Raw genomic sequence first — 22,416 nt, forward strand, 5'->3', positions numbered from 1 at the left:
TGGAACTTAAAATGAAATTTTAAAAAACTCTGTCATAACTACTCAGCTCTGCTATTGTTGTGCAAATGCAGCCCTAAATAGTATGTAAATGAATGAGCATGACTGTCCAGTAAAACTTTATATATGCTGAAATTTTAATTTCATAGAATTTTCCATGTCTTTAAATATTATTATTCTTTTCAATGTTTAAAAATGTAAAAACTGTTCTTAGTTCATGAGATCTACAAAAACAGGTGATGGATTGAATTTAGTTTGCAAAGTATAGTTTGCCAACCTGATTTAGGATTTGGTTTTAAGGATATACTGTTTGCTTGCTTAACTTTATTTCCAGTTAAACTATTTTTAGCAAATTTTCTGGAATCATGTGTGGTTGAGGAATAGAATTTTCTTCTTAAGGAGACTTTCATCAGTTATTAGAGTTGTCATGTACACCACAGTATAATGCAAAGGTTAAAACACAACAAACATACTTCATACCTAAGCTATGTAAGTAAGAAGGTAGTGGTGAACTTTGTATTGCTTCAGTGTTTTCATTTTAAAAAACCAAGATCATTGCATGAATGATAGAAATTTCAAGTGAGTGGTGAGTGTTCCTAAAATAGTATTTAAACATTTCATCTTTTAGGAAAGAAGCCCAGGATAACTCCTGGGCAGTATGTTAACAGCAGCCTTTCAGGACACAACTCTTACTACATTTTATTGAGCCTCTAAACTGACTTTTTAGAAGCTTTCCCAGTTTTCATTTCTTATATGTGTTATTTAGGGCATCAGAGGCAGCCCAGGAAGAACAGGACTTGCTGGGGCTCCAGGTCCTCCAGGAGTAAAGGGTTCATCAGGCTTGCCAGGAAGCCCAGGAATTCAAGGCCCAAAGGTACTTTAATATTTTGTTCCGATGGGTGAGCAGTATTGGCCATCCTTTCTGGCCCTGAGTTCGTTGGCTAGATCACAGGATGGTAAGATTAATAGTTTTTAATAGAATTTGGCTAATAGTAAAAGCACATTAGGAAAAGAGAAAGTATGTGGCTTTGACATATTCATCTCCCGTGATAGCCACAGTACCTGTAATTTGGCATAACAACTCTTTGACCCGGGACTAGTGATGCTTTACAAAATGCTACATCTTTGACTCATTTTGGTTCTTTTTCCTTCTCTGTCATCTATCTTCTTCTCCAAAACAGAGAAATCTTATTTACTTCCAGATAAATACTTTCTCAGATACAATTCATATTCCTCTGACTCTGAACCTAACCAACCAATTAATTAATCTGATAACTGTACAGACTGTTTCTTAGAGTTAATGTGACAGTAACTAAGTCTTACATTGCATTTATTGTGTGGAGTTTGTCACATGTCAATAGACTTTCCAGACAAAACCTCTTTTAGAAATATCTCATGCAGGATTGACCCAGACAACAGAAATTAGTCCAACATCTAAAGCTCTTTCATAAATGCCTAAGACTAAGACATTGGCACCTTTACCATTATTACCTCTTAATCTGATTTTCACAGTTCCACTTCTAAAGAATTTTCAGATTTCTGACCCATGTGGGTAAACTGAAAATCATGACCCACTTGCTTACTGTTTACAATATTAGTCTTCTGTTAATGTTTATACTATGAATATTCCTTTGTACTAAATCCAAAGCAGCTAAGCAAATGCTAAAGCCAGTAAAAGAAATAAAGATCCCTACCTTTTGGCTTGAATTTGCAATAAGAAGGATCCATATTTGTCAAGCCCCAAAGTTGTATAGCTTTGTTTCAAGACAGTGAGAGATAATTTGTTAATCTTAAAGAATCTTTGGCCAAAGTCTACCAAACATCATTTTTCATTAACTTATCTCTAAAGTCCACCTGATTCCTAAATTTACTTTTAGAAATGGTGTGAAAGATATTTCAACTCTCATTTCAAAAATAAAAATCAGTGAAAAAGACTTGACTTTTAAAACTTCAATAATGTTGATTAAGTGTGTACTTAAAGTGACTTTTAGGGGATAAAGACAGTTCATATCAAAGGAACCTAGGGAGACAGATAATGGAAATTTTTTATTGATGGAATTAAAAAGATAATCATGGCTAAAACCGGAGTTTACACTTCAGGAGACTACTCTTTTTCTAGTATTAGATAGCTGAATCATCTTTGGATGGTAAGGAAAACACAGAAAAATGATATCAACTCAAAATACAAGTTCTGGCCAGGCACAGTGGCTCACACTTGTAATTCTACCACTTTGGAAGGCCAGTGCAGGAGGATCACTTAAGGCTAGTAGTTCAAGACCAGCCTGGGCTACACAGTGAGATCCTGTCTCTGCAAAAAATAAAAAATTAGCTAGGTGCAATGATGTGTGCCTGTAGTCCCAGTTACTCAGGAGACTGAGTTGGGAGGATCGCTTCAGCCCGGGGGTTTAAGGCTACACTAAGCCATGATCACACCACTGCACTACGGCCTGGGCAACAGAGCAAGACCCCATCTCTAATAAAAATAAAATAAATACATAAACAAAAATATAAGTTCCATCACATCTAAGCATACCCACACATACCACACCCTCACTATCCTCTCTCAAGTCTTACTATCCTCCTAGTTCTATAGGTTCCCCCTTCCCTCTTCTTTCCACACATCACCACAATCTCTGGAATTTCCGTTTCCCACTGCTGCACTTCTGGTTCATTATAATTAAATACTACTTGTGTGGAAAATATTGGTGAACAAGATGAACATGCAAAATTTGATTTCCCCAGTGCCTTGTATTATGCCTAAGGATGGGCCTGTATTTGGGCTTCATTCAAAAGCCAATATGTTTATATGTTCCGAAGTGAATATCACTTTTCTTTGTTCTACCCGTAGGGTGAACAAGGGCTACCTGGTCAACCTGGAATTCAAGGTACAAGAGGTCACCGAGGAGCACAAGGTGATCAAGGACCATGTGGAGAGCCTGGCCTGAAAGGGCAGCCTGTATGTACCACCTCAGAAATTCACCAAGCACTTATTCTACAGAACAGGCTACCATTGTACAATAATTATTATCATGTCAATTCACTTTGCAGGGAGAATATGGTGTTCAAGGTTTGACAGGTTTCCAAGGATTCCCAGGCCCTAAAGTATGTTTATATACTTTCTTCTAGTCTTCTTACTATCTAGAAATAAAAGAGCTGTTGAAATATCAATACGGTCTCTAACTTGAGCTTTTTTAAATGTGTAAAATTTCAGTAGGTACATATTTATATATTCGAGTTTTGAATATGTCTGTTTTTAAAATTATGTAACTATACATTTTCCCAGAAATTTTAGTATATGATATGCTTTTGTTTTCTTTCATCCCTTTTCCCAAGCAGTTTATTATGAAAATTTTCAAACATACAGCAATGTTGAGAAATTTTTATAGTAAATGCCTATACCCATTACCTAAATTTTACCATTAACATTTTATCCTACTGGCATTATCATGCTTTTCCATCTATGTATCCCTCTCTCATCGTTGGTGTATTTCTAAGTAAATTGTAGGCCTCAGCACACTTCTTTCTGAATACTTCAGCATGCGCAACAGTATTATATTCCATTTTTAAAAGAGCAATTCTTGATAGATTGATATAATTTTGTAAAATGTTCATATAGAGCTACGAATTTTATCTTTTTGTTTCTTATTGTATGTCTAGGGTCCTGAAGGGGATGCTGGCATTGTTGGGATATCAGGTCCTAAAGGTCCTATTGGACAGAGAGTAAGTGTCAAGTCATTCTGCCTACCCAGAAACTGTAGTTCTTTGCTCACTGTAGGGCTTAAGAGCTCTAAATGTAATGTGCTACAAGTAAATAACTTAATAAAATGACTTTTAAGATAGAAACTCATAAGGGCACATGCAGAATTCAGTCTTTTGCAGTTCATATATTAGTTTGAGCAAAATACCTCATAGACCACCCGTACTTCCCAGTATTACTTTAAAAAAAAAAAAAAAAAGAATCATCAGAATTACTGTGAAGACTGGATAATGTATTTATTAACTCACACCAGGAACAAAAACATACAGCAATTTCATGTTATAAGCATTAATACAACCAGAGACCACCTCCATGCACCACCTGGAAGAAGCTTGTGTATGACCAGAGCTCTTCAGACCAGACTGAAAATATTTCCCAATAGCTGTGTTTTCCCAGCTCAGGGGCAGGTATCCCAAGAGAGTGATGAGGAACCGCTTAAATAGTTGCAAAAAACAGGGTCTGAGGAACTCCAATTAGCAGTGAGTGCTTGTAATTGCAAATTGTAGAGAATATAAATAGGACAAATAAGCCACCAGTGGTTACTGATTATTGTTTTTAGTTTTTTGTTTTGTTTTATTTTAGTTTTTATTAACCAAAACTTTCTAATTGATGAGATGTTCTATAAAACTGAAAGAAAAAGAAACTGAAGAGGAAAAAAATCAAAAACTTCAAGTAATGGTTTGGCTGTGGTAGTAGCATCTCTATGACTCATAGCAGCTGCAGGGGCAAGTGTAGAAAGAGCAGAGAAAGGAAGAAGGGAAGCAGTTCAGATGCAGGAGAAAGGTATCTTAAATGACTATTCAATGAAAGTCAAACTTTTAAAATCCTTCACTGCTTTCCTAACTCTTACAATAAGTTGTTTTCAATAATGCAAAAAAGGCCAGACGCGGTGGCTCACACCTGTAATCTCAGCACTTTGGGAGGCCGAGGCGGGTGGATTGCTTGAGGTCAGGAGTTCGAGACCAGCCTGATAAATATGGTGAAACCCCGTCTGTAATAAAAATACAAAAAATTTAGCTGGGCGTGGTGGCACATGCCTGTAATCCCAGCTGCTCAGAAGGCTGAGGCAGGAGAATCACTTGAACCCAGGAGGCGAAGGTTGCAGTGAGCTGACACCACTGCACTCCAGCCTGGGCAACAACAGACTCCGTCTCAATACAAACAATCAAAACATAATGCAAAGAGGAGTATTGTCATAGTAATTGTTTAAAGACCTTCCTGAATATTTCTTCAACTATAAATGTATTAGCTATTTTCATGATTTCTGAAGAACCAAGGAAGCTGAAGTTTGTAGGAAAAAACTAAAATGGGCATTTTTGTATTCACTGAGAAATTATAGACTCTGTTCCTACTTTGGGAGGAATTGATCAGAAATTCACCTTATTCAAGGTTATCCTCATAATCAAATAACAGCTTAAAGTTTTAAAAGCACTTTTCATATTTAATTCTCACAATGTCCCTATGAAGTAGATGTTCTTATTCCTGTTTTACAAATGAAGAACTGAAGTTTAGTTGGTCACATACGCTTCCCTCTGGTTCCTTACTGTACTTTTTCTCTATTTCACGCTTCATGTTACCCAAACATCTGCTCTTTCAACATCTGCACAGAAATTTATTCAAAACCTTGTTCATCATTCTATTCTTTTTTATATAGTTTTATTTGTTATATAATGACATACGTGTAAAATGCATCATTGAAGTTATCACCACATAAAAATCATAATGCTAATTAATCAGTTTTTTAGAAATTATACAGATGTAACTCTCCTGATAGGAGACTTTAATAATATGCAAAATTGAGTCACATACTGTTAACCAAGATTATTATAATTTATGCTAATGCTATAAGATTTTATATTAAAAAGGATAATTATGTAGACATGACTCTTTTACCATTGTACAAAAGATTCTCTGGAGTTGTTTTTTTTTTTAATTATACTAACAGCGAGACTGTTTTTCTTTTACTTCAACAGGGAAACACTGGTCCCCTTGGCAGAGAAGGTATAATAGGCCCAACAGGTAGAACTGTAAGTTTATCATAATATAAGTCTTTTGTACTCTTTTTTTCTTTAATCCTGTTTCTAGAATAATCTACAAAGAATTAGGGTATTTGAGAAGCAATTGGAAAAAATAGACATACATTTTCTTCTGGAAGATGATTCCTGAGAAGTTAGGGACCATATGTGTAATGAAGACAGTGTAAGTAAGTAGGTAGGCATTTATAATTGGAGTTAAGAAAAGAAAATAGAACTGAGTCAGGAAGGGGAGAGCGTCATAAACACTTGAGCAATAAAAATAAATTATTCTTCTGAAGGAAAGAACATAGATAGCAAAAGGTGTGCAGACATCCAAGATTTGAGTTTTTGGAAGTACCTACTATAAAGGAAGGAAAGAATCGTTCGAGAGAATAGCTTTCAAGAAAGGAGTAGTCAACAGTAATCTTTGAGAGAATAAGTTGCAGTAGAAGATAGAGTACAGGTTACAATGATGAAGGAAGTAGAGGAAAATATTTAATAATAATGTTCCTTAAATTCTTACAACAAACTTTTGCAGTAGATATTATTTTCATTTAACAGATGAGGAAACAGATGAGGTTTATGGATTCGTCTAGTCATTCAAGGTGATAGACCTGGTGAATTACATAGCTAGTGTTTCTTACTTCAAGACCAGTGCTCTTTCCACTCCATTCAAGCTGTGTCTGGAGAGGAAATTGAGATATTACATGCCAGCGCCTTAAGAAATTTGGCTATGAAATAAAACAGAGAAATGAGACAATGATTGGGCAAGTGATGTTGGGAAAGTTTTCCAACACTGATAATAGTATTAACAAACAAGGAGGACAGTAGAAAGGGTCAAACTGAGACTTAGAGAGGAAAGATTCATTCTATCTAGGGAATTGATATTTTGAATTATTTGGAAGTTATTTATAGACACAGACAATTTAAAAATATAAAAATAGAATGCTTCAAATGTTTAATGCCACTATTCTCTTTGATAAATTTAGAGAAGAAACCACCAAAGTTACTGGATATGTAAACAAAAGAAGTAAAATGTATAACTCAGTATTTCTCTAGACTTTCAACATTTGCCACTCGGAGCTATATAAGATTGTAAGTGGGAGAATTCTTATATTTCAGTGAGTGGTTCTTCAGCAAGCTAAGGGACACATACTGTTCTGATTACAGAATGATTGTTCCCCTCTGTCAAAACTATGATGTATTAATTGGTTAAGGAAAATGTAATTTTAAAATTACTTAATTAAAATATCTTACTGTGTTTTGTTTATAGATAGTTCTTAAAGACCCTTATAGTATTCAGCATGTACACCAATTTTTCCATATTAAGTTTTTTCCATTCTGAGAAGAAAAGTTCATTATGAAAGAATAAACATTTGAGATTAGAGAAAACATTGTGAAAAAAAATACCGGTGAGGGGTGACGGGCTTGCTTTTCTGATAAGAAAACAATACTACAAAGTCATTGTAAATGAAACTATATAGTAGTACAAAGAAATAAACAGATGGGTGTAACAGACTGAAGCCCAGAATTTGATCTTAAGTATATATAGGAATTTACTTATAACAAAAATGGCATATAATTGAGGAAGAATTGGCTGCAAATTATAGGGACCCTGAACCAAACTACTTTTAGCAATAAGAAAATTTGTATCACGTTATAGGAAGGGCTTCAGAATTGGTTAATTTGGTGACTCAATTATCTTATCCAAGACCAGGTTCTTATGTCTTTCTTATATCTCTATGTCTCTACCCTGATATCCTGAATGTTGGCTTCATAATTAGGCATATAGCAAGATTACTACAATTTCTCAAGAACCACATCCAGATATAATTATCCAAAAGAAAAAAGTGGCATAAAGTACTATCATGGCAAAAATAAGAATTTTTTTAGAAGTCTCCGATTACATTTTTTTCATATCTTTAGCATTCAGCCAGATGCTTACTCCTACGTCAGTGACAGGGAAGAGAGATGGAATTACTTTGAGTATCTTCCTGCTGTAAGAAATTGGAACACAGCCTGGGCAAGACAGTGAGACCCCCATCATAGAAAAATAAATTAGCTGTGTGTGGTGGTACATGCCTATAGCCCTAGCTACTTAGGCTAAGACGGGAGGATTGCTTGAGCCCAGGAGTTCCAGGCTACAGTGAGCTGATTGCACCCACTGCACTCAAGCCTGGGCAAACAGAGTGAGACCCCATCTCTTTAAAAAAGAAAAAAAGAAGAAAGAAGAATTGGAATCCCATTTGCCAAAATTATTTTAATCCTAGATGAACTGTTAAAGACTTTAATGTAAAAACTAAAATAATAAAAAGCTTAGAAGAGGCCATGCGCAGTGTCTCACGCTTGTAATCCCAGCACTTTGGGAGGCCGAGGTGGGCAGATCGCCTGAGGTCAGGAGTTCAAGACCAGCCTGGCCAACATGGTGAAACTTCATCTCTACTAAAAATACAAAATTAGCTGGGTGTGGTGGTACATGCCTGTAATCCCAGCTACCTGGGAGGCTGAGGCAGGAGAATCTCTTGAAACTGGGAGACAGATGTTGCAGTGAGCCAAGATTATGCCATTGCACTCCAGCCTGGGCAATAAGCGTGAAACTCCATCTCAAAAAAAAAAAAAAAAAATTGAAGAATAATCAAGAAAACTAACATGTAGCTTAAGGATTGGGGAGACCTATAAAAGAACAGAAAGTGTATTTGAATACTTGAAAATGTTTTAAATTTTATATGGAAAAAAGATTCCATGAATAAAGTTTAAAAGTAATATCGATTGGGAAAAATATTTACAAAGCATATAACATATAACAGGTTAATATACAAAGAGTTCAATTGGGCACAGTAGTTCATGGCTGTATTACCAGCACTTTGGGAGGCTGAGGCTGGAGGATTGCTTGAGCACAGGAGTTTAGACCAGCCTTGGCAATATAGCGAGATCCCATCTCTACAAAAAAACTAAAACTGAGCCTGGTGTAGTGGCAGATGCATATAGTCCCAGCTACTCGAGAGGCTGAGGTGGGAGGACCATTTGATCCCAGGAAGTTGAGGCTGCAGGGAGCCATGATCGTGCCACTGCACTCCAGCCTAGGCAAAAGAAAAAAAGAATATTTACCTATCTATTGATATGGATATGTGTGTGTATCTAGATAGAGATAGATGATAGATAGATAGATAGATAGATAGATAGATAGATGTATATCTATCTTTCTAGATAGACATGCACACACATATACCAAGAACTCTTATAGTTTGAAAAAGAAAGTTCAATAGAAAAATGAAAACTATTCCATCAAAAAAGTAGCCAGTGGAGAAAAAAAGAACAAATCCGAAAGTTCAACTATTGTTTTATAATAAAAAGACACTCACCTAACTTTAAATTAGAGATATGCAAATTAAAGTAAAATAAGATATTACACTTAACTTCTCAGAAGGGAATATAGGAGAAAACAGTACTATCATTGATCACTGGTAAAAATGTGAATTACACCCTTTATGGAAAGATTTGCTAAATATAGGGACATATTCTTTAACAAAACAGTTCTACTTTGAGGAATTTATCCCACAGGTATAAACACACCCAATACACTAATGAAATTTTGCAAAGACTTTTTTTTTTTTACAATACTGCTTTTATTGGGGAAAAAAATTGAAATTACATGAATACTCATTTCTAAAGGAATTATTGGATAAGTTATAGGTTAGCCATGTATTGTTAAGTGAGATGCATAGAAGAGTATATAATATGATCCCAATATTATAAAACACAAGCAATATTTCCCATACATATATAAATGTATTTGTCAGTATTTGATTAGAAAAGGTATGAAAAGATACATACCAGGTTTTTAATACTGAGTAGGGAGTGGAAAATGGTGTATATGTATTTTTTAAGTGCTGTGTAGATATCTTAAAAATCAGGGTCCGGGCGCAGTGGCTCACTCCTGTAATCTCAGTGCTTTGGGAGGCTGAGGTGGGTGGATCACAAGGTCAGGAGATTGAGATAATCCTGGCCAACATGGTGAAACCCCATCTTTACTGAAAATACAAAAATTATCTGGGTGTAGTGGCGTGCTCCTGTAGTCCCAGCTACTCAGGAGGCTGGGGCAGGAGAATCGCTTGAACTCAGGAGGTGGAGGTTGTAGTGAGCCGAGATCATGCCACTGCACTCCAGTCCGGTGACAGAGTGAGACTCCATCTCAAAAATAAATAAATTAATTAATTAAAAATAAGTAAGTTATTTTAAGTTAATACCTAGTTTAAAATGAATTGAGACAAGATGAGAAACACAGAAGTCATACAAATGGTGAATAAATGAGAAGATAGTATTCTTAGCTTGCAAATTAACAAAGAACATGACATAGATCAGAAGAAATATACACTTCCATTTTTCAGGTGTGTATGTAATTTCAAACTAACTTTCTGGAGGACAGTCTTTAACAAAAATTTTATACTATAAGGGTATCTCTCACAACACTGCTAACAATGACAAAAATTAGCAAAAAGTCTAATAATAGCAAATTTAAAATATTATCATAGTATGTTAAATACTAGACAAGTATTTTAATTATCTAAAAGAATGTAGATTGACATGGAAGAGCATTCATATTATATATATGAAGGTATAAATTCAGGTTACAAAAAAGATGAATAGTATTATCTCATTTTTTACATATATATAAAATTTTCAAAAGGATGAACAGGAAAATATTAACACATTTTAAAAGCAGTAGGTCCACCCAACAACAGCAAACTACATTTGTTTCAAGTGTATATGGAACATTCACCAACATAGAAGATGTTATGGGGCATAAAACAAATTTTACTAAATGTAAAAGAACTGAGGTCATAGAAGGTATATTCTCTTGCCAATGGAATTAAACTAGAAATCAATAACAGAAAGATAATAGGAAAATCTCCAAACACTTGAAAATTAAATCACACACTTCTAAATAATTCATGGATCAAAGAGGAAGTCTCCAAGAAAATTAGAAATTATTTTGAACTGCATGGAAACGTATACAACATATCAAAATTTACAAGAAAGAGAAGGGAAACCATCCCAGAAACAGGGTTTTCAAAAGTTAAGAAAAACAAATATTAGAAGAATTTAACCTGAATTTAGAATGTCCTTTTTAAATTGTTTTGTATATGATTGTCAGATAAGCTGTTTTGACTTAATTGAATGAATAAGTAGTTATCTCAGTCTCACCTTAAGGTTAGAACTAGGAACAGCAAAGCAGACAACTTGATAAATCACTAGGGGTTTTTTGTTTGCTTTGCTTTATTTAGGAAAATAAAACTAGAACTTATACAATTTAACAAAACAGGTCTTACTACATAGAAAAAGCAAAAATATAAATTGTCGTGTTTCTACATATAATGACCTCAGCTACATTTAATACATAACTATCAATAACACTGAACTAACATCTTTTATTTTTTTCTTTTAGGGACCCAGAGGTGAAAAGGGCTTTAGAGGTGAAACTGTAAGTTTAACTAAATTTGTGATTTTAGTAACCCTGACATTAGACTTTAAGCTCCATGAAAGCAAGGACTATTTTACAGTTATTCATTATTATATCTCTGATACTTGTAGAATAAAAATAAAATTGCAGTTGTTAGGAAGTAGATTTAAATTATGTGGTAAAAGAGACTTAGACTCACACAAAAATAATGGGAGACTTTAACACCCCGCTGTCAATATTAGACAGATCAATGAGACAGAAAATTAACAAGGATATCCAGGACTTAAACTCAGCTCTGGACCAAGAGGACCTAATAGACATCTGCAGAACTCTCCACCCCAAATCAACAGAATATGTATTCTTCTTAGCACCACATCACACTTACTCTAAAATTGACCACATAATTGGAAGTAAAGCACTCCTCATCAAATGTAAAAGAACAGAAATCACACCCAACAAACTGTCTCTCAGACCACACTGCAATCAAATTAGAACTCAGACTTAAGAATCTCACTCAGAACTGCACAACTACATGGAAACTGAACAACCTGCTCCTGACTGACTACTGGGTAAATAACAGAATGAAGGCAGAAATAAAGATCGTTGAAACCAATGAGAACAAAGACATAATGTACCAGAATCTCTGGGACACATTTAAAGCAGTGTGTAGAGGGAAATATAGCACTAAATGCCCACAAGAGAAAGCAGGAAAGATCTAAAATCGACACCCTAACATCACAATTAAAACAATTAGAGAAGCAAGAGCAAACAAATTCAAAAACTAACAGAAGGCAAGAAATAACTAAGATCAGAGCAGAACTGAAGGAAATAGAGACACAAAAAAACCTTTCAAGAAATCAATGAATCCAGGAGCTGGTATTTTGAAAAGATCAACAAAATTGATAGACCACTAGCAAGACTAATAAAGAAGAAAAGAGTGAAGAATCAAATAGATGCAATAAAAAAATGATAAACGGGATATCATCACTGATCCCACAGAAATATAAACTACTATCAGAGAATACTATAAACACCTCTATACAGATAAACTAGAAAATCTAAAAGAAATGGATAAATTCCTGGACACACATACACCTCCCAAGACTAAACCAGGAAGAAGTTGAATCTCTGAATAGACCAATAACAAGCTCTGAAATTGAGGCAATAATTAATAGCCTACCAACCCAAAAAAGTCCAGGACCAGACAGATTCACAGACAAATTTTACCAGAGGTACAAAGAGGAGCTGGTACCATTTCTTCTGAAACTATTCTGAGCAAGAGAAAATGAAGGAATCCTCCCTAAGTCATTTTATGAGGACAGCATCATCCTGATACCAAAGCCTAGTAGAGACACACCAAAGAAAGAGAATTTTAGGCCAATATCCCTGATGAACATCGATGTGCAAATCCTCAATAAAATACTGGCAAACCAAATCCAGCAGCACATCCAAAAGCTTATCCACCATGATCAAGTCGGCTTCATCCCTGGGATGAAAGGCTCATTCAACATATGCAAATCAATAAACATAATCCGTCACATAAACAGAAACAATGACAAAAACCACATGATTATCTCAATAGATGCAGAAAATGCCTTTAACAAAATTCAACAGTCTTTCACACCAAAAACTCAATAAACTAGGTATCAATGGAATGTATCTCAACATAATAAGAACTATTTATGACAAACCCACAGCCAATATTGTACTGAATGGGCAAAAACTGGAAGCATTCCCTGTGAAAACCGGCACAAGACAAGGACCACTCCTAGTCAACATGGTATTGGAAGTTCTGGCCAGGGAAATCAGGCAAGAGAAAGAAATAAAGGGTATTCACATAGGAAGAGAGGAAGTCAAATTGTCTCTGTTAGCAGATGACAAGATTATATATTTAGAACACCCCATCATCTCAGCCCAAAATCTCCTTAAACTGATAAGCAACTTCAGCAAAATCTCAGGATACAAAATCGACGTGCAAAAATCACAAGCATTCCTATACACCAATAACAGACAAACACAGAACCAAATCATGAGTGAACTCCCATTCACAATTGCCACTAAGAGAATAAAATACCTAGGAATCCAACTTACAAGGGATGTGAAGGACCTCTTCAAGGAGAACTACAAACCACTACTCAAGGAAATAAGAGAGGACACAAACAAATGGAAAAACATTCCATGTTCATGAATAGGAAGAATCAATTTCGTCAAAATGGCCGTACTGCCCAAAGTAATTTATAGATTCATTGCTATCCCCATCAAGCTACCACTGACTTTCTTCACAGAATTGGAAAAAACTACTTTAAACTTCATATGAAACCAAAAAAAGAGCCCACATAGCCAAGACAATCCTGGGCAAGAAGAATAAAGCTGGAGGCATCACGCTACCTGACTTCAAACTTTACTACAAGGGTATAGTAACCAAAACAGCATGGTACTAGTACCAAAACACATATATAGACCAATGGAACAGAACAGAGACCTCAGAAATAACACCACACATCTACAACCATCTGATCTCTGACAAACCTGACACACACAAGCAATGGGGAAAAGATTCCCTATTTAATAAATGGTGTTGGGAAAACTGGCTTGCCATTTGCAGAAAACTGAAACTGGACCCCTTCCTTATACCTTATACAAAAATCCACTCAAGATGGATCAAAGACTTAAATGTAAGACCTAGGACCATAAAAATCCTAGAAGAAAACCTGGGCAATACCATTCAGGACATAGGCATGGTCAGAGACTTCATGTCTAAAACACCAAAAGCAATGACAACAAAAGACAAAATTGACAAATGGGATCTAATTAAACTAAAGAGCTTCTGCACAGCAAAAGAAACTATCATCAGAGTCAACAGGCAACCTACAGAATGGGAGAAAATTTTTGCAATCTATCCATCTGACAAAGGGCTAATATCCAGAATCTACAAAGAACTTAAACAAATTTATAAGAAAAAAGCAAACAACGCCATCAAAAAATGGGCAAAGGATATGAACAGACACTTCTCAAAAGAAGACATTTATGCAGGCAACAGACATATGAAAAAATGCTCATCATCACTGGTCATTAGAGAAATGCAAATCAAAACCACAGTGCGATACCGTCTCACGCCAGTTAGAATGGCGATCATTAAAAAGTCAGGAAACAACAGATGCTGGAGATGTTGTGGAAAAATAGGAACGCTTTTACACTGTTGGTGAGAGTGTAAATTAGTTCAACCATTGTGGAAGACAGTGTGGCAATTCCTCAAGAATCTAGAACTAGAAATACCATTTGACCCAGCAATCCCATTACTGGGCATATACCCAAAGAATTATAAATAATTCTATGATAAAGACACATGCACACATATGTTTATTGCAGCACTATTCACAATAGCAAAGACTTGGAACCAACCCACATGTCCATCAGTGATAGACTGGATTAAGAAAACATGGCTCATATACACCATGGAATACTATGCAGCCATAAGAAAGGATGAGTTCATGTCCTTTGCAGGGACATGGATGAAGCTAGAAACCATCATTCTCAGCAGACTATCACAAGATCAGAAAACCGAACACCACATGTTCTCACTCATAAGTGGGAGTTGAACAATGAGAACACATGGACACAGGGAGGGGAACATCACACACCGGGGCCTGTGGGGGGTCGGGGGCTAGGGGAGGGATAACATTAGGAGAAATACCTAATGTAGGTGATGGGTTGATGGGTGCAGCAAACCACCATGGCACGTATATACCTGTGTAACAAAACGGCAAGTTCTGCACATGTAACCCAGAACTTAAAGTATAATAAATAAAAATAAAAATAAACCTATGTGGTAGATTGCAGTGAAATCTGATAAACTCTAAACGTGTTTAAGAACCCGCCAATCACTTCTTCCCCGATCACTGTGTGAAATGGATTATTTGCCTTGCCAGGCGTCAGGAGATAGGGTATGAGTTTTCTTCACTAGTGAGAGAACAAAGGGACTGCCAAGTCGCTTTAGGTATATACCCGCTATGTCCACAGCACCAAAGAGGTCTGCAATGCAGAGGCAAATCATTAGTTGCATATCAGCCAGTTAGAGACAATGATGAGAGGATGGGCAAAAGGTACACAGCACTTTTGTGACCAAAGTAGCTTATACTGACACTACTTCCCTCATTTCTAGGATGCCAATTCTTCCAAACTAAGGAAGATGTGTTGTAAAGGGGCCACTTCTCCAGCAGAGATCATGCTGAGCTTATTTTTTAATAAGTTTTTTATTGTATAGATTTAACACGATGTTATAGGATACATATAGATAGTAAAAAGGTTATTTATAAGCAAGTAATTTGACTATAAGTAATTTTTTGAAGCAAATTAACATATTCATCTCACATGATTACCCATTTTTTTGTTTTTGTTGTTGCAAGAGAAGCTAAAATCTACTCATTGAGTATGTGATCCATGCCGAACTTATTAAAGCAGCAACCATAAACAGAGGACAGACATGAAATAAAATGAGGGAGATTGAAACTAAGTACGTAAGGCCCATAAGAATAGATTTAAATATAGCAGTAAAGTCTTGATTACAAGGTAATGAGATTACATAGTGACAGCTGAGATTTTTTCTTCTCATCGTAGGGTACACTTGAGACTCAGAATAATTAAGTTGCAGTTATATTAATTAGCTAAAAAAGAGAAATTATGTAATCTCAGATAGCCTAAGAATCACAAAAGGATATTTAAATCGATGTGTTCAATTTGTGGAAATGTGATCCTCACCTTTTCTCAGCAGATTTATTGTAACAGGAAGCAAAAGCATATGCACACAGTGAAGCTATATTTCCAAGGAAGAGTGAAGGAGGGAAAGGAAAACAGAGAGACTTGGAATTAGCCCATGTTCCATATCAGTGTGGCTCTGCATGCCTCCCCAGTATCCTCTCCGAGTACTGTGGCTGGGACATAGTCTCCATCAGGATTAGGAAGCCTGAAGTACCTATGGCAATGTCACAAGCATTTCACATGAAAAAAAAAAAATTGAGTGGCTCTGATGGATTACAAATGCAATAGATTAGGACTGCCATCTTAGGTTGTAATGGTGGAAATACGGCATGCAGAATAAAGCAGGTAGTGGTACCAGTCATGCTATCCCCAAAGAAAACATGGACAACATTAAAGCACATTCAGAGAAGGGGAAGGATCTGGGGGAACCCATATCCTGGTAGGACCCATTGAAATATCTGGGATGGTTAACCTCTACCAGATTCTGCAGCCTGATTACATCCCTCTCCTTGTTCTTTCGTCTCTTGCCTCACTTTCTGGCTTTTGCACCTCTTATTTCTCTACCATACCCTTTATGTATGGTAGAGAGTTCCTGCTGATCTTGACATTTTGATTTAATGAACATTTCTTGGAGCAGGCACGCTAATGCTTTAACCCCACGCTACTCCCACCCCTGGACATGATATCTAGCACTCAGGACCTAGTACAATGCCTGGCATGTGTTCTTCAGTTTTGTACTTAAATGTCCTCTTACCAGAGAGGTTCCTGACTAGCCTGTGTGAATAGCAGTGCCCCCACCTTCCTGAGTGCCTTATATTCCTTCTACCCGTGTCTCTACCACCTGACATCTTACATATTTATTTGGTTTTGTTTGTTTGTTTGTTTATTGTATTTTTCCTCGCTAGAATGTAGCCTTAAAGGCACAGACATTTTATCTGTTGATTTTTGTTTGTTTTAATGCTGTGTCCCTCACATCTAGCAGTGCCTCTCTTATAGTTGGCATTCAGTAAATATTTAATGAATTATTGGTAAATGAATTAGATAAAATTGAGGTGTTGGCACATGATAGTTGTCTTCAAATATTTGAAAGGTTATCTTATAAAAGAGAGGATAGATACAATATGAGTAACTCTAGAGGATACAATTTAAATGACTTATTTATTGAATTGTACTTATAGTTTCTGTGCTCAGCTCCCTGAGAGAAAGTGAGCTCCATGAAGGCATGAGATATATTAGATACCACCTAGTACCTACCTACCATCGTTGTTACCACCTAGTCCCCAGTCTGTTATAGCACCGGACACATAATTAACACAATAAATACTTAGTGACAAAGTTAATAGAATACTGAGGCTAATTTCAGCTCAATGTAATAATGAGCTATCTAATATAATAATGAAATAGTACACAAAAGATCATTTTGCAAGGTAGAGGTAGTAACTACCTTTCACCAAAGCCTACTGACCATCTCCCCGAGTTATTGGACTGGTATTCCTGTGCTGAGTAGGGAATTAGAAGAGATATATCTATAAAGTTCTTTCCAGATCTGAATATGTGTGATTCTACATAAAAGAAAAATAAATAAGCCCCCCCCACAAAAGAACTAACAAAGCTATAGAACATAAAGAGTTCTTTAGAGATTAATTCCCATCATCTGTAAATCCTACTCAGAATCCATCTCTCATTCTTCACTGGCACCCTTGTCCAAGTGATCATGATATCCCACCTGGACTCCTGGTTTCTTATTTCTTCCACTTTCCCCCCACTACAATCTATTCTCTACATAGCAAACAGAGTGATATTATTACAGAATAAATCAAATTATATCATTCTCCTCTTTAAAAACCTCCCTATGACTTTTTCTTGCACTTAGAATAAAATCTAAGCTTCCTTGCCTTGATTTACAAGGCCCTACATGAACTGGCCCCTGTTTGCCTCTCCAGTGTCCTGATGTACCATTTTCCACCTGCCACCTACACTGACCTCCTTTCTATTCTTAGGAATATGCCTTTCTTTCACCTAGGAAATTATTTCATATACTCTTCAAATGACTAATTTTATCTCAATATTCAGGTCTTTGCTCGAATGCCATTTTAAAGAAGTCTTCTCAGATCATTCTGTCTCATCATTTCTGGTCATTCTCTTTCACAGCATCTTGTTTTCTTCATAATAGCACTCATTGCAATTGTTTCCTGTCCCCTCCACTAGAATGTAAACTTCATGAGAGTAGGGAACTTTGTGTAGTACACAGGTTATCAGTGTCTAGCACAGAACTTGCCATGTAATAGGTAATAGTTGATAAATGAATAATATGCCCTAAAATTAAAAAGGGAAACGCTATTTCCAATTCTAGCCTGGTAAAGTAGAATTTCCTGAATTAATATGCTTTATAGGGTTTTTAGTCTGTGGGTTATCATGGTTCTCTTCACAAATAATATGCAAACTTCCAGTACCCGAGGGAGATGGGAAATAGGCACAGTGGCATTTAGAGTAGCCAACTAAATTTGCTGCAAAAAATAATAATAATAATAATTTAAAAATAAAAAAAAGATTCACTGGCACATTAGAATTATGAGCTTTTTCTGTTTTATTGTTGAGTAACTAATACTAAATACCTTTTTAATCACCTCTTTTCCTTTGTTTCCATTATAATTTAAGGAGCTTTATAAAGGTAATCTTTCAATTCCTGGAGATCATTCTGCAATTATCATAATACATAAGATGTGCTGTTAAACTTTTCTCCTTTGTTTTATGGAAAAGCTTGGTAACATTTCTTACACTTTCACTGGGAATTTTTCAGTGCATTCTACCAGTTTGTTTTCTTTAAGGAGACAGTTTAAATAATTGACTGGCTAAAGACACCTAATTGGTTACTGTCTTTCAGAAAGTAATACACTCACAGAGGTCATTCTCAGACAGTACTAGTAAATGGTGCATTTTTGGAATGGATTTTATTAGCTAAGACCTATTGTATTGAGACAAATAAGAGACTTAAGTCTTTGCACAAATATCAGAATCACAACAGTCTATCAAATTGGTTTATCAATATTATTATTATTATTATTATTATTATTATTGAGACTGAGTCTCACTCTGTCACCCAGGCTGGAGTGCAGTGGCACAATCTTGGCTCACTGCAAGCTCCACCTCCCAGGTTCAAGCGATTCTCTTGCCTCAGCCTCCCAAGTAGCTGGGACTACAGGTGCCTGCCACCACACCCAGTTAATTTTTTGTATTTTTAGTAGAGACAGGGTTTCACCGTGTTAGCTAGGATGGTCTTGATCTCCTGACCTCGTGATCTACCCCAGTCAGCCTCCCAAAGTGCTGGGATTACAGGCATGAGCCACCACGCCCGGCCTCAATCTCATTTTAAAATTTTCCATGCAGAAAAATTTATTAAACTATGAATTTATTAAACTGTGCTCTCCTTACCAAGTTTTTGTTTGTTTGTTTGTTTGTTTGTTTGTTTTTTGAGACGGAGTCTCACTCTGTCGCCCAGGCTGGAGTGCAGTGGCTGGATCTCAGCTCACTGCAAGCTCCGCCTCCCGGGTTCACGCCATTCTCCTGCCTCAGCCTCCCGAGTAGCTGGGACTACAGGCGCCCGCCGCCTCGCCCGGCTAATTTTTTGTATTTTTTAGTAGAGACGGGGTTTCACCATGTTAGCCAGGATGGTCTCGATCTCCTGACCTCGTGATCCGCCCGTCTCGGCCTCCCAAAGTGCTGGGATTACAGGCTTGAGCCACCGCGCCCGGCCCTTACCAAGTTTTATACCTAAAAATAACCAAAAAATGACCAAAGCATGATTCAGTGACTTTAAAAAAATACAAAGATGTTTATAGCTCATTATACAACACATGAAAAGTAACCCCTTTATTATAATTTGGGTTTCTTGATTAGGAAGCTTCACATCTTCTGTAATTTAACATTGTAAACTCTAGTGTTGATCCCAAGTAGGTCCTTTCCACCATTGAGAGAGCTGATTCTGTATGGCCATTTATGAAAGAGTTATTTTTCTTTCTGTTCTATACTTGCTGCCTGTCTGCCTGCCTATGGACTGTTTTTAAAATGAGTCCCTAGATTCGTATATATTTTCTTTTTTTCTTCTTTTTTTTTTTTTTTTTGAGACAGAGTCTTGTTCTGTTGCCCAGGCTGGAGTGCAGTGGCATGATCTCAGCTCACTGCAACCTCCACCTTCTGGTTCAAGTGATTCCCGTGTCTCAGCCTCCTGAGTAGCTGGGATTACAGGCGTTCAGCACCACACTCGGCTAATTTTTTTTCTATTTTTTGTAGAAACGGGATTTCACCGTGTTGCCCAGGCCAGTCTTGAACTCCTGGCCTCAGATGATCTGCCCACCTCAGCCTCCCAAAGTGCTGGGATTACAGGCATGAACCACCGCACCCAGCCCTGTTCATATATATATACTAAACAGAGCCAGAGTTTTATGGCATCCTAAGGAAACCTAGCAGATAACATGTAGAATTATCTACTCTTTCTCTACTTCAAAACTGTTGTGTTACTGGCAAATTAATCCTGAAAGTTTACAAAATTTCCTACTTTCTATGAGACCTCAAACACTTAAAACACAATTGAGTAAATTTTAGAGTAAGTAATGCAAAGAGGACAGCTGGAAATAATGAGATACAGTTAGTAAAAATTTAACGTAAGTAAAATTCTAAGTAAAATTTTAACTTATAGCAGAAATGGTATCCTAGTGTCAGATATCGGCAAATGATTTTTTTTTCTTTCTTGACAGACTTGCTCTGTCACCCAGGCTGACATGCAGTGGTGCAGCCATAGCTCACTGGAGCCCCGAACTCCTGGGCTCAAGCAGTCCTCCCACCTCAGCCTCTCAAATAGCTGATAGGACTACAGGTGCATGTCATTGCACTTGGCTAATTTATTTATTTAATGATTATTACTATTATTATTTTTGTAGATACAGTGTCTCCCAGTGTTGCCCAAGCTGACCTCGAACCCTGGCCTCAAGTGATCCTTCAGGTCTTTGCCTCCCAAAGCCCTGGAATTACAGGCATGAGTCACTATACCTGGCCTGAAAATAATTTTGACAGAATGTCACAACTTGAATCACATAACTTAAAGCTATAGAAATAAAAAAAAAAAACCGAGAACAATCTCAGCATGAATTTTTAGATTAGCTGCTTCATATTTATAGCATACTATTTAATGAAATCATAAAATATTGAAACATCCCATTGACATTTTCTCTAATATTATCTCTAAGTTAATGTGTCTTCACAGTTCTTGATTAGCATTGTCTTATTTGCCTCCAATTTGAAAGTGAGGAGGATGGTTTCTGCATTAGAAGGAAAAACTAGGATATGGGAAATAGGTCCTAAATATTAACACCGTAAGCTTTTAAAGCATATATATGTATGTATTTATTTTTGAAATTCATAAATAGTATAAATCATTCCTTAAAAAATTATCAAACTTATTAAATTCAAGAACACTTACTATTACATTTGTACAGACTTTAAATTTTAAATTCCCAATCTGTATGCATATGTACACCTTCTTTATCCAGATATAAAACATGAGGTAGGTCAGGTGCAGAAGCACATGCCTATGGTCCCAGCTACTCGGGGATGCTAAGGCAGGAGAATTGCTTGAGCCCAGGCATTCAAAGCCAGCTTGGGTAGCATAGCAAGACTCCCATCTTTAAAGAAAATTTAAAAATTTTAAAAAACACATGTCAGGAAGAAATTTGACAAAAGTCTTGAAAATCATAATTTTAAAGTGAACCTTGGAGATTATCTTCACTAGACCTATTATATTACAATTTAGATATCTGAGATCCAAATGTGCAGCAGTTCACTTAAGACCATATAGCAAATTAAGTTACAAAGACAAAAACCAGAGCCCAGGTCTCCCAGTTCCTATTCCTATGTGATTGTGTTTTTCTATAAATTACAGTGCCTCTTAGAAAAAGAGGGTTAGAAGCAACTTGGTAAGGAATATGGGTGTGTGTGTGTGTGTGTGTGTGTGTGTGTGTGTGTGTGTATCCTCCACCTAGAGTAGCCCAGCTATCACCCACATGACAGCTTGAAGAGTTTATGTTCTTGTTTGCAGTCACGCCATATGACTTGTGATGCTCACTCATTCTGTTCTAATTACATTGCTATCTAGTTAATCTTATTTAATATTACTAAACTCTCCTTTCAAACCAATGAATCTCAACCAGCAGCCATTTGTCCCCCTACTGCCCTAGGAGACATTTGGCAATGTCTGGAGAAATTTTTGGTTGAATAATTGGGGAAAAAGAATGAGATGTTAGTGGCATCTAGTGGGTAGAAGCTAGGGATGCTGCTAAACATCCTACAATGGAAGCTCCTCAGTTTATAAATGAGAAAAGGAAGCTCTCTGCAACTGAGCCAGCCTAAAATAAGGATCATGAAGCTAAATCAAG

General features: G+C 36.4%; 1 protein-coding gene across 5 annotated transcripts in view; it reads left to right on the plus strand.

Moving 5' to 3' along the window:
* The window catches only part of COL24A1 (collagen type XXIV alpha 1 chain), a 398,071-nt gene that overhangs the window by 348,752 nt on the left and 26,903 nt on the right, over nt 1–22,416 (plus strand). For all 5 annotated transcript variants that reach the window (XM_077987934.1, XM_001109249.5, XM_015144267.3 and 2 more), the window contains 6 exons: nt 764–871; nt 2,846–2,953; nt 3,046–3,099; nt 3,655–3,717; nt 5,728–5,781; nt 11,216–11,251. In XM_077987934.1, coding sequence (XP_077844060.1) covers nt 764–871; nt 2,846–2,953; nt 3,046–3,099; nt 3,655–3,717; nt 5,728–5,781; nt 11,216–11,251 — 423 coding nt within the window. The remainder of the gene's footprint in view (nt 1–763; nt 872–2,845; nt 2,954–3,045; nt 3,100–3,654; nt 3,718–5,727; nt 5,782–11,215; nt 11,252–22,416) is intronic.

Source organism: Macaca mulatta, chromosome 1 (genome assembly GCF_049350105.2).
Source record: "Macaca mulatta isolate MMU2019108-1 chromosome 1, T2T-MMU8v2.0, whole genome shotgun sequence".
Classification (NCBI taxonomy): Eukaryota; Metazoa; Chordata; class Mammalia; order Primates; family Cercopithecidae; genus Macaca; species Macaca mulatta.